Source organism: Typopeltis vanoorti, chromosome 22, assembly GCF_054136105.1.
Source record: "Typopeltis vanoorti isolate ZY-2024b chromosome 22, IOZ_Tvanoo_1.0, whole genome shotgun sequence".
Lineage (NCBI taxonomy): Eukaryota > Metazoa > Arthropoda > Arachnida > Uropygi > Thelyphonidae > Typopeltis > Typopeltis vanoorti.
This window is the reverse complement of record NC_143570.1, coordinates 57,601,620-57,615,878: the sequence shown is the minus strand read 5'-3', so window position 1 is coordinate 57,615,878 and position 14,259 is coordinate 57,601,620. Positions and strand designations below refer to the sequence as shown.

Sequence of the window (14,259 nt, the reverse complement as noted above, 5' to 3'; positions counted from 1 at the left end):
AAGGTCAGTACGGGTAATCTCATAGCTGGCTTGTGTGGCTCATATACCAACTACGAGTATACTCGTAGTTGGCAGCGAATGTGTTAATCTACCATCTTCACTAAAAATCTTGAATAAGTAGCTGAAATGTTTTACTTGTTCAACAGGTTCTCCATTCACAACGCAGTTGAAATTTTCAACGATTCTGCCTATTTTCATTGTCTTTGTCTTTTTATTGCTGACCTTCATACCATATCTATTACAATATTCATTCAATGTAGTCAGGAAATCTTGCACACTTGTAGCAGGTTTATTTAGAAGTATAACATTGTCTGCATAAAGCAAAGAGCTGAAATTAACATCTCCAAGTTTGATATCATGTTTAATACCACTTTCCTTCATAATGTGATCCATATAGATAATGAATAACAGAGGGAATAATGTACATCCTTGTCTCACACTAGATTTAACATTAAACCATCTTTCTGTACTTCCTTCAATTCTAACTGCTGACTTACAACTCAAATAAAGACTAAGTATTGCTTGATATAATGCCCCATTCACACCATATAACTGTAGCCTCTTGAATACTTTCTCTCTTGGCACCTTGTCGTATGTTTTTTCCAGATTGACAAAACTTAAATACATATCTTTGTTATATTATCATGATTTCTCAACTATTTGTCGTAAAGTGAAGATCTGATCCTGACAGCCTCTATTTGGCTTGAATCCAGCTTGTTCTTCACCAACCTTTTCTTCCACAATTCTTCTCAACCGTTTCTCAATTATACTTATATAAATCTTACCAGACACACTCACTAGGGAAATACCTCTGTAATTCTCACATTCGGTTTTACTTCCCTTTTTATATATGGGTACTATGAGAGCTCTACTCCAATCATCAGGAATTCGTCCCTCTGTCCAGGCCTTCTGAACCATGCAGTGCAGCCAGTGTAAGACCACCGTACTTGAGCATTTCTGGTCAAATATTCCACATTCCACATTCCACACTTTTATACCACTATACTTCAGCATTTCCAGTCGAATATCATCTACTCCTGCTGCCTTTCTACATTTCAAGCCTTTGATGGCTTTTTCTACTTCAAGTATGGATATGTATTCCTGACTGCTTGTTGAGTGTTTTTTACCACTGTGCTATCACTTTTTGTTTCATTTAGCAATTTTTCGAAGTAATTACTCCATTCTTCAAGGATATCTTTTTCTCTCGTTTTCATGTCACCTTTATCATCTCTAATTCTTTTTACAGCACTCCTTCCTCCATTTCTAAGCTTCTTCAACAACCTCCAGAATATTTTGCCACCTTCTTGATATTTATTTTCTGTGTTCTTACCAAAGTCTTCCCATGACATTTGTTTAGCTAGTTTTACACAGTGTATAGTTTTCTTACATTTGTCTCTGTATTCTCTAAGAGCACAAGCTGACTTATTTGACAGGAACTTTTGATATGCTCTCTTCTTTTCCTTCACTGTCTGTTTAACTTCCTATGTCCACCATGGAGTTCTATCCTTGCAGACAACCTCACCACATGCCTCTCTGGCTGAATCAATCAATGTTTTTTTTTCAGAGCTTAACACTGAATTTCTAAGGTTTGGTTCCTGTTCTCAAACTCTTTCATTTTTTCTCTTCAGTAACCTTTGTGTATTTAGTCTACAGTTCACATCTGAGAGCTGCTCAACTTTTATTCACTTTAAAACTTTCTTACATGTTCTTCTTTTCAACATCAATTTCAATTTTATTCTGTTCAAGACTAAATAGTGATCACTTCCAATTTCAAATCCTCTGAACACTCTGGTGTCCTGCACCAGGGAGAAAACATCACTATCAACAATAATGTAGTCAATGAGACTTTTCTTATTCCTTGCCTCTTTTTAATGGAACAAGAAACAATTTTTTTCTTGTTCCATAAATTCTCCATTCACAATGAAGTTGATATTTTCGATGTTTCTTGTTACCTATTTTCAGTGTATTTGTCTTGTTACTGCTGATTTTCATATATTTCATAGATTTCCAAATATATTACAACAGTTATTCAGTTTAGTCAGGGAATCTTGCAGACTTGTACTGGATTTATTTAAAAGTATAACATCATCTGCATAAAGAAAAGAGCTGAGATTAACATCTCCAAGTTTGACATCAGATTTAATACCACTTTCCTTCATAATGTTGATCCATATAAATAATGAATAACAGGGGGGTTATAATGTGCATCCTGGTCTGACACCAAATTTTACATCAAACCATCTTCCTGTACTTCTTTCAATGCTAACTGCTGACTTACAACTCAAAAACTAAAAATTGCTTGATATAATGCCTCATTCACACCATATAACTGTAGCATTTTGAATAGCTTTCCTCTTGGCACCGTGTCATACGCCTTTTGCAGGTCGACAAAACTTAAATACAGATCTCTCTTATATTCCTACGATTTCTCAACTATTTGTAAAGTGAAAATCTGATCCTGACAGCCTTCTTCACCAAGCTTCCCTTCCACAATCCTTCTCAACCATTTCTCAAGTATACTTGCTTAAATCTTACCAGGAACACTCAGTAGAGAAATACCTCTGTAATTCTCACATTCAGTTTTATTTCCCTTTTTATATATGGGTACTATGAGAGCTCTACTGTAATCATCTGGAATTCGTCCCTCTGTCCAGGCCTTCTGAACTATGCAGTGCAGCCAGTGTAAGACCTCCGTACTTGAGCATTTCTGGTCGAATATCATTCCACATTTCAGGCCTTTGATGGCTTTTTCTACTTCAAGTATGGATATATATTCCTGACTGCATGGCTGTTGAGTGTTTTTTTTACCACTGTGCTGTCCCTTCTTGTTTTATTTAGCAATTTTTTGAAGTAATTACTCCATACATCAAGAATATCTTTTTCTCCAGTTTTCATGTTACCTTTATCATCTCTAATTCCTTTTACAGCACTCTTTTCTCCATTTCTGAGCGTCTTCAACAAAACTTAAATACAAACTTTAAACTTAAAAACTTTTAAATACTCAATCTCCAGAATATCTTGCCACCGTCTTGATATTTATTTTCTGTGTTCTTACCAAAGTCTTTCCATGACTTTTGTTTAGCTAGTTTTGTACAGTATTTAGCTTTCTTACATTTGTCTCTATTCTCTAAGAGCACAAGCTGGCTTATTTGCCAGGAACTTTTGATATGCTTTCTTCTTTACCTTCACTGCCTCTTTAACTTCCTGTGTCCACCATGGAGTTCTGATTTTTCTATCCTTGCAGACACCCTCACCACGTGCCTTTCTGGCTGAATCAGTCAGTGTTTTCTTTAGGATTTGCCAGTGAATCTCCAAGGTTTGGTTCCTGTTCTCAAATGCTTTTATTTTTTCTTGAATAATATTTGTGTATTTTAGTCTACAGTTTACATCTGAGAGCTGCTCAAAGTTTATTTGCTTTAAAACTTTCTTACATGTCTTCTTTTTGGTATGAAATTCAGTTTTATCCTGCTCAAGACTAAATGGTGATCACTTACAATTTGAAATCCTCTGTACACTCTAGTGTCCTGCACCAGTGAGAAAACATCACTATCAACAAGTCAATGAGACTTTTTATTACTTGCCTCTTCTCTCCATGTGAATTTGTGCACATTGGAGCATTGTGTTAGCAATAACCAGTCTATGTCAAGAGCAGAAATCCAACAGGTATTTGCCTGTTAGATTTCTTTGCTCTTTTCTCCAAATTTCCCTAAAATATTTTTGTATGTCTGACAATCATTTCCTACTCTGCTATTTAGATCCCCAACAAGGACCAACTTTTCCTTTTTCATTTGTCAGTTGCTTTCTCTAAATCCTCAAAAAATTCCTCCACTTCTCCTTTAGTAGAATCTTCTGTGGGACCATAGGCACAAATTAGTCTCATTGTCCAATTGCCCATTCTCATATTTGCCCACATCACTGTATTTGATATTACCTACCATTCAAGAAGATTAGCCTCATATTTAGTGTGGTGAACACTATAGCTATTCCTTCTTTTCCCTGATTGTTATTGCATGAATATAACATTTTGTATTTATTGCTTGGAAAAATCTCACCAGTTTTTTTCTTTTTTGTTTCACTCACCATTATCATGTCAATCTGGTACTTAACCAATTCCTCGGCTAGCTCCATTTCTTTGCCATTCAGGTTTCTTATGTTGATATACTGATCTTGAACTCTGGTGATGTTGAATTGGAGTGTGTTTCAGAATTTGTTCCAGTAGCTGACTTTTCACTGTTCGCCCTGGTTCCCTAGTGAAAACAACATGGTGCCTTGTTTTACCGGACGATTTCCAGCTGGCATGAAATTCTGTCATGTTGTAACATCATTTTATTTGTGGTTTAAGCCAATAAGAATACAGTTTTGTTAGCTAAATCCCAAATTGCAAGCCCATCCTTTTTCGTTCAGTATCTAGGTAGATACCTAACAGGGTGCACCACGAGAAGGTGAGGATTGGGCATTCCTTTAAAGGCAATGTGGAGGTCTCCTCTCAGTTATACAGCTTTGACCCTTAAGCACGCCTTGTACAAATACATATTAAATATCCTCATGACTCAGAATTCCTGAAAAAAACTGTTTAGAGGTGAGTTAAGTAAAGGATATTTTCATCCATGCTGTTTGCAAGAAGCAAACCACCTAGTAGAGGCTGATTATTTTATAAAGAAAACCTTTACCACTGTGTGCTTGCAAATCCTGGTGTTTGTGTAGATATAATGTATTCACTGCTGAAGCAATCTCTGCTCATAATAATGGCATGAATGAATGAAACTCAATGTTTATGGGCTAGTGAAAATTTTCTTGTAATGGTTGATGTGAACTTCCTGTTTTTGGTAATTGTATGGTATTGGCATCTTAAAGAACCAGTTAATTGGGGGTATGCATTCAGAGATAGGGAAGAAGAAGAATGCCTTAAAGTTTTGCAAAATGAGCTGCCAGGTCTTTGCCTTTATTGATGCAACGGTGTATGCATTGCCATCATTATGAGGTTCCACCCAGTTCTTTCCAACAGGTTTCTAGTTATTTGATTATTTGCTTTGTGGCTTTCCCAAAGCAAATAATCAAATAATCAAACTTTGTATTGGCTGAGGAAGCCCTTCTCCTCTGCTAGCTAATACCTTTACTCTTTTAAACTGTAACATCTAGGGTCAAATGAAAGTGTAAGTGTACACGTGAAAGGTTAATGATAGGACAGTATTGGAAACTACATTTCGACCAGTTATAAGCATTATTGCTAGGTTATCTAAGTAGACAGAATTTGAGTGATTAATTTGTAACTTAAAAAGTTAATTTTAACAGGATATAAATACGTTTTGTAGCTTGTAATTTAGAAATAAATTTCTGATATGATACTCTAGTCTTTCCTTACAGTAGCCATTTTTCTATACTTGCTTGAAACTGCAACAATTTCTAAGCAGTGTAGAAATTTGGCAGATTCCTCCTGGTATGACTTGTGTGTCTATCACCGGAATGTGCAGCATATGTTTCCTGAGTTGGCTCATGATTTGGGTTGCATTTTTATATTCTTCTATTTTACTAGTATTTATTCCCATTTAGTCTTTCTCTAAGAAAGACAATAAATCTTGATAATCAAATTGCCACCTTTTTATTCTCAGAGAAACATCAATTTCTAAACTACCTGGAAACTAAAAATGATCAACATTATGGATTCCATCACTGTCAATTAACATGTAATCTTCTAGCTTATGTCACCCACCTTTGGACAAATATTAAAATGTTTGAAGAAACTCAGTTTGTTACTCTGATTTTTCTCTAAGGCACTTCTATCTTATAGCCCAGTTTTTTTCTCCCTTCCAGTTGCAGATTACTTGTAAATGTGGATGGATCTTGATACAAGGTGTACCAGAATGTGCAGTTCCTTCACTTAATCTTTTATTTGTTTACTGATAGCAAGTCCAGAACATAGTTTTGCTAATGACAGTACATTGTCCTATGCAATGCAAGAAAACTTCTAAAATAACCAAATGCTGATTTCCAGACTTATAACCTACAGTCTTCTTGGTCATGAGAAAACCATATATACTTCTTTTTGGCCACTATTTTTAACTTTGTTGAAGTAGCTCATGTTCTTTACCAGGATAGGTAAACACAGATTTGGAAATTCTCCTCAAAATATTGTCCACACCTTTCCATCTTAACAACAAGGAGGCAAACTGCAACTCAGCCTAATTTTCTGTGGCAGCGCAGTCCAGCATGATCCTTATCCGCAATACCCAAGTAATCCTGGATAGAGGTCTAGCCTACAAAAATCATATTTGTGAAGTAAAAAACAAAATAAGAATGAGAAACAACATCATCTCAAGACTAAGTGGAACTAGCTGGAGTTGCAGAGCCAAGGTACTTAGGATCCCAGGCCTGGCCCTTGTTTACACTGCTGCACACCAGTCTGGGAAAGAAGTGCTCACACAAACATTATTGATTCCCAACTGAACATAACTATGCACACGATTAGTGGGACCCTGAAATCCACCCCTCTGCCTTGGCTACCAATGCTTTACAGCATAGCCCCACCAAATATACGAAGAAGGCAGGCTTCGCTTAAAGAACTGGAGAAAATCACAAAATGGAGAAAATTAGTGGGACCCTGAAATCCACCCCTCTGCCTTGGCTACCAATGCTTTACAGCATAGCCCCACCAAATATACGAAGAAGGCAGGCTTCGCTTAAAGAACTGGAGAAAATCGCAAATAACTCCCTACTATCTCTCCACTTAACCCTTATAAATCTTCCTAGAACCCTGCTGAATTCAAGCTACTCATTTTGGGACATAACCAGAGCTTTTTCTTGTCCAGCATCTTCAGCTCACAACATGTGGAACCAACAATTGGCTATGAACTTGCCAATAAATGGCTCTCTTGTGAAAGACTTCTGCAACTGTCAACTTAAATTCATCCTTCCGAGAAGGCTATGGACAACTATTAACAGAATCAGGGTGAACCAGGACAGATCTGCTACCTCCTACATAAATGGAATATGACAAATAGCCCTTACTGTGACTGCACCCATATTCTACAGACTATCTTATATATCATCAGTGACTGCTCCCTTCACTGTTTCCACAGCGACTTGCAAAAGATACATGAAGTGTCTACAGTGGCTTCGACATTGGACATTGAACTATTGCTGAACTCTGCCATAAGAATACACACATACATACCAGGATAGGTCACCAACTCCTTATCTACCTCCTAAAGAAATAAAACAACTACTGAGTCTCAAAACAAAAAAAGTATTCTTATCTTCATTGTGGCTGACAAAGGAGGAAATACTCAGCAATGTTGCCAATGTTTCTTAAGCAAGTAGGAAATATATCAGTCTACAGCAAGCAAGGTGATAATGCTTCATAAGAATCCTGCCAACATATAGTCCCATAATCCTAAACCTTACTAGTTAAATTAATCAATTAAATAAACTTCTAGATAAAGGCATTTCCTTAGAACAAGAGTATGGCCAATAAGCTCAGGCCATGTTATACTTATCTGCCTAGAATTTATCATCATCATCAAATTCCTGACATATATCCTCAGGGGGTGTACAGGAGAATTTATTCATATTGGTATTTTTAAAGTGGACAATATAGATTACATAAAAATAATTAAAGTATTATTTTTTTTTATTTTGCTCAAGTCAAATGGGAGTTGCCCATTTGCCTTTCTTATGTGTGCAGGTGGCACTCCATAAATGAGATTTAAGTGAAGAAATAATACAAGGTCTAAAATGCATCTCATGGGATTGATTGGGCACTCTTAGCTGCTTAGCTAATGAGTTTTCCATTGTAAGTCAGTTTATGTGAATCCAAACTTATTTTGAATTATCTATAATGAAACAAATCATAGTGATTCTATTGATTCTCATAGGAAATGAAAATTAAGTATTTAAAAATTAATCATATTCTAAAGAAATCTCCATATCCAATATCTTCTCATTGTAGAATAACTTCTAAAGAGCAGCTTCATCTGAAGAAGGAGAATGCTACAGGAAAACCCTCAAACTGTATTTTAAAGACCATTATAGAATTTTGACATAAACTACTTTATTAAATTATTTATTCTTAACTATGGAATATTCTAAATTTTCATCTTCTTTCAGTATTTTTCAGTTACCATGGTTTAACTCATCTGACAGAAAAGATATGAAGCATAGTGATAAAGACACTGAAGTTGAAGAAAAGCCTGTCTGAAAATATATATCTTTCTACAGATAAGTAATAATTCTGAAGTGCCTGCAGACTTTTTGAAATTCCATGTACAGACAAAATTTGAGGAAAGGGGATAATTGTGCAGTTTCTATCTATATCTGCACAAATTCACTCACACATCCACACATAAAATGCTTTAATAAAGTACTCTAGTAGTTCCATTGCGTGGCTCTGATACTTATTGACCAGTTTTGAGATTGTTGTTTGGATGATAAACTTGGTTAAAAGTGAGCATTTGTTTAAAGATTGTGCTTTAGAATCAGGGAACAATTTTAGTGAAACTGCATATGCCTTTATATAGCTATGGGGCACTGTTCTGACTTAACTACCAGATTATCTAAACCATGAAATAGTTTTATATATGCAAATATTCAAGTTTTATAATATCAAGTTTCAGGGCATGCAGTTTCAATTTGTAAATTACCACTGTGATTTTATGAATAAAAATTGTTCAAATAAAATTGATATAGTGAATGCAATTTCTGTTCTTAGTTTTTAAGATTTCATTTTAAGCAGTGACAGTTATTATTGCTTTATTGTGATTACAGGATTAATAATATTACTTGAAAAACAGTTATAAAATAAAAATTTTTAACTGCCTCCCAGTTTTGTTAGTTGCATAGGTAGAAGCAATAGGAAAACCTTGTATACTTCAAGTAATTTCAGGCATGGTTGTGGAGTGCAGCATATGGACGTTTTGTAGTTGTGGAAGCCAGCCTGGCTGGCCAAGTGGTTAGCATATCCACTCTCCAGCCAAAAGGCTGCGGATTTGAATCCCGCCGTGGGCATGAGTGTTTGTGATTGTCTTTGGAAATACTAGTGGTGGTCAGCGGTAGATGGCATTGATGTAGTTGTGGTCAGTTGGTGGAGTGAGTTGTGGAGACAGTTGTAGAGCAGGTGCCCTCCCTCAATGAGTCTTTGGACTCCCTGGAATTGTCAAATAATTATAATATATCATTGCTATTATGTTGTTTGCAGATCACTCTGAGGTTAGTTAACATATACATCTCATCTCATATGATCTTATGTCTCCCAAATATAATCAGATCTGATTTCCACAAGGATTCAGACCTGCTGCACATAGGGAACACAATTTTGGAAAATCTTGTTTCCTAAATGTAGGCTCTCCTCCTTGAATTTCCCAACTCTCACATGCAGTTGTACCAATTTTTCCAAACCTTTACATAGCATGGGTTCAGAAGTGAGTGATAGGAAAGGAGATCAGTGACAGAATTCATGCTGATGGGCATTGATTAATTAGTTGGGCTTTCATATGGTGAGGTGGCTATTCATGATTTCCAGGTGGTGAGTTGAAAGTCAGACTTTTATCTCTTTTTGGAATGTGCCGATTACAAACTTGCTTCTGTGCTGTTTGGGTAGATGCCAGCCAACTAAACGAAAGAGTTAGAGAAGATATAGAATGGATATTAGTTTCAGGGCACAATATTTGATGTATATAGAATAATCAAGATTTTTCTGATGTCTTTTTGGAAACATGCAGTGCACTGTTTCTGGCGGTGATGTGCTTTGTCATATACTAGAGTTTGAGGAGATGCAAGGAGATTAGCTTTGTTTTTATATGTTGTTAGCAACTAATTTAGGTGGCACCTAAATGAGTGAGAGAGAGATGGAATACAAAAGTGGCAGAAGTCGTATCCATTGCACTTTGCAGCTAAAAGTATGACTGCCATGTATACAAAATTCCTACATTTGTCTCTTTTGAAATCAAATTTGGATTTGTTGGTTGTGTTGCATCTGTTTGCAGCCTTTGATATAGACTAAGAATGAAGCTGATGTTTTTGTTTCAAGCAGCTTTTGATATGCTGAATTTTTTTTTCATAGACTAAGGATAATGGGCAGGAATCTTTAGTAAATTGGAGGATGAATGCTTTCATCACTTCTACAGTTAGGTTGTCAGCTTTCTGATTGGATGCATATTTCTTGTGATGGTGGATACTTAATGGTTCCTTATATTGTAACTTTTTATATTTGGTGACTTGACACTAAGTATGAGATATTTTCCTTTTGGATTTATTAGTAGATGATAGTTATTCATAAATATACAGTTGTCGACAAGTTTCGCCAGCTAATTCTGTCTGTCTTCTTCAGGACAAGAAAATAGGTACACTAACGTTTACTGGTAAAAAAAAGAATGGAATCAAACTGCTAAATTAATTAAAATTGAAAATCATGCATAACATCAAGAGCATGGAGTCTTAGTCATTGTTTGTTGATCGTGTTTTATAGTTTTCCACGAAATTAAATTCTGCTAAGCTTAGTGAATTTATTAAGCTTTTCCAAATGTCTTTTGGTATCATGCCTTGATTTCTGTTTAGATTTGCCTTCTACAAGTATGCAGATATATATATAACATCCCATGTTCTTGTGGACTGAATTATATAGGCCAAACATCTAGAAATCCAAAAAAAAAGAACATATAGGGGATGTCAACAACAACAGAACAGATATCTCAGGATTAGCCCATCATTTCTCGATTTCGAACCACTCCATCGATTGGGACAACAGCTCCATGCCTTACTTTGAAGATTTCAGATGTAGAAACTTTAAAGAAGCTGCAGTGGTACTCCGGACAGGAGATAATCTAAACAGAAATCAAGGCATGATACTGAAAGACATTTGGAAAAGCTTAATAAATTCACTAAGCTTAGCAGAATTTAATTTCACGGAAAACTATAAAGACTGGGACTCCATGCCCTTGATGTTATGTGTCATTTTCAATTTTAATTAATTTAACTGTTGTTACTCCATTCTTCTTTTTTACCAGTAAACGTTAGTGTACCTATTTCCTTGTCCTGAAGAAGCCAAACAGAATTAGTTGGCAAAACTTGTCAACAACTGTATATTTATGAATAACTATAACTATGGTCTATTAATAAATCCAAAAGGAAAATATCTCATGCTTGGTTCCTTATCTTCTAACCATGCAAGGCTCCCTTTCTTTCACCCAAATATATAACAACTGGGTGCTCTGACCACCAATCCAGTACATGGTATGCACCTCCTTCATTTCATTTGATACATAGCCTTGCAGTGTACAAATCATCACATCCTCCAGATCTTTAACCTCTAATACTCAAAATTCTGATTAAAATATTCATCAATGGGGTTTAGATAACCTCATCAAATGAGGTTATCGTCCCACATATTTCCCACAAAAAAATAACCCTTTTCTTCCCGCACTCAAATATCTATTTCGAGATGAGATTTATCTTCTTGTGATTACTCTAACCTCAAATCTCTCTCATGGTACAAATATACGGTAATACCCCGACTTACGTGAATCCGGAGTTACGCGGTTTCTTACGTGTACGTATTCCCGTCCTGCTTCACGCCTCACCACTAGTCGTATCTTTCGGGTGCTGGCCACATTCGCCAGTGTTGCACATGCTGCGAACAAGCATGACGTGTTGCATGCGGTCTCCATTCATACACGATTTTTATGGTCTACAAACCTTGCGATTGTTTAATGTTATGTTCTTGATAAAAATTTTATCACATAAAAAATAATGATGTCATCCAAAAGAAGCAAGTCCGATTCTTCTACAGCTAGCAAGAAAAGAAAAACATTGACTTTGGAAACAAAACTCAACATTATTAAGGATTTTGAAGGTGAAATGAAAATTTGTGAGCTAACCAAGAAGTTCGATCTACAGGAATCCACAGTAAGAACAATCATAAAAGATAAAGAAAGAATTCTTGCTGCTGTGAAAAATGCTCAATCATTGAATTCAAGCATAATTCGTAAACGTCATGGGATTATTGGTGAGATGGAAACAATGCTTAAATTATGGTGTGATAATCAAATGAGAGTAAAAAATTTTCCAGTTGATCAAAAGACAATATGTAGCCAAGCCAAGCTAATTTTTGAGAGGCTAAAAGTAGAAGCTGGAGAAGTGGCCAGTAATGGTTGGTTCAACCGATTTAAAAATCGCTGTAACTGGCACAGCATCGCGGAGAGTGGAGAGGCAGCAAGCACTGATAGAGAGGCTAGGTCTTCTTTTCCTGAGACACTTAAGGCTATCATCAAGGAAGGTAGCTATAGCAGTCAAACCATATTTAATGTAGATGAGACCTGCTTGTTCAGGAAAAAGATGCCTAAGAGAACTTTCATCGCACATGAAGAAAAAATATTTCCTGGCTTTAAGGCTTCCAAAGACCAGTTGATATATGCTTGGTGGAAATGCAGCTGGTGATTGTAAGTTAAAACCTCTCTTAATTTATTGCTCTGAAAATCCAAGAGCTCTAAAAAAAAATCTAAAGCTGGCTTGCCAGTGATCTGGAAGTCAAATTCTAAAGCTTGGGTGACAGCTTCTATTTTTGAAGACTGGTTTGGTCACCACTTCATACCTGAAGTTGAACGTTATTGCCAGTTTAAAAAATTTCCGTTTAAAGTTATGCTCGTTATTGATAATGCACTGGTTACCCTCCTACAACTTTAATTGATTTTGATCCACATGTAAAAGTTGTTTTCTTGCCTCCAAATACAACCAGCTTACACTTCGACTGATGGACTAAGAAGTTATCAAAACATTCAAAGCTTACTGCACGCTGCATTCGTTTGCAAGTCTGAATGAAGCTAAGAGGCAAAATGAGCAATTGTCTGTTAAAGAGTTTTGTAAAACAGTTTAATCTTTTAGATGCTGTAAGGTTTATCGGAGATTCTTGGGGTGAAATTTCCCAAAAAATTTCGAATGGTGTCTGGAAAAAACTTTGTCCATCCTTTTTTAAATGTGAAACGAAAATGTTGCCAGAAACTGATCAAGTTGCTGAGGCAATAGAAGAAGTTGTCAACCTTGCCAGGCAATTAGATTTAGAAGTCTACAGTGAAGGTATCAGCGAGCTGTTAGACTCACATAACAAGGAGCTTACAATCAACGAGCTCATAGCAATGCGTGAACAAAGCGCTACTGAAGAGACTGAAACCTCAGATCCAGTTCTACCAGAAAAGCACATGACAATTGCAAAATTAACAGAAGGTCTCAGCTTAATTAAGAAAGGTTTACAGATTTTAGAGGACATAGATTCTAACAAGGAACGAATTGTAGCCACAAGGCAAGGAATAAAAAAATCATTGGCTTGCTATGAAGAAATTTTGCATGACAAGAAAACGACATTATGCCGTCAGACGAATCGATTACATTTTATGAAACCATCGACATTGAAATAACTTTCTTTTTTTTATGTATGAAAAACTACAATTATGATTATATTTCTTAAAAAATATAGGTGTTTTTGTAAACCTTTGGTCCCAATTAACTAATATTTTGTATGTTTGTATATGTAAATTACATGCAAAATTATACCCCGAGTTATGCGAATTCGACTTGCATGCTTTTTGTTGGTCCCACCTACTGCGTAACTTTGGGTTTTTACTGTATCACAAATATTGCCTTCTTTACCTCCAAGATATTCCACTTTTCCTTGATTACTTTATCTACAAACAGCTTATAACTTTATACAAATCACAAATTTGCCCTACCACTGAATATTGTTCCCACATATGGATGGTCCCTAAAAAGACTGGATTTCATACAGAAAAGAACAGATCGATTAATGACCCTTCCCTCACTAATAAGCATTACTTGCTTTCGCACAGGTATATTGTGTCTGCTGACTGCATCTTTAACAAATACAGTACTTCTATGACCACTAGACACACATATTCACAAGAATAAAGAATAATAATTTTTATTATTGTAAATATTTCAGCTAGAAATTAACAGGCTATCATCACTGCATCACCATAATCACAAGGGGAGGTGCTAGAACAAACACGTGAAACATCTTTGTTTAAATGTGCTAAAACAAAGGCACGTGGTTCAGCTCTGTAAATAGGGTTAGCATTCTTTGTTCTAGCTTCATCTTGTGAGTATTCTGATACACTGCTGATGGTTCGTTAATTTCTGATAAAATATTTGCAATAATAAAAATTATTATTTTTTATCCTTATGCATATGTGTGTAATAATCTTTACTATGTCACAAATGCAATTAAAAACTCACTGTGAAATCCATTCAAATACTACA

General features: G+C 35.8%; 1 protein-coding gene across 1 annotated transcript in view; it reads left to right on the top strand.

The window, feature by feature from the left end:
* The window catches only part of LOC150094437 (uncharacterized), a 230,436-nt gene extending 221,777 nt beyond the window's left edge, over positions 1 to 8,659 (top strand). The window contains exon 8 of the mRNA XM_090412231.1: positions 8,104 to 8,659. Coding sequence (XP_090268357.1) covers positions 8,104 to 8,194 — 91 coding nt within the window. The 3' untranslated portion in view covers positions 8,195 to 8,659. The remainder of the gene's footprint in view (positions 1 to 8,103) is intronic.
* The last annotated feature ends 5,600 nt before the right edge of the window (positions 8,660 to 14,259 follow it).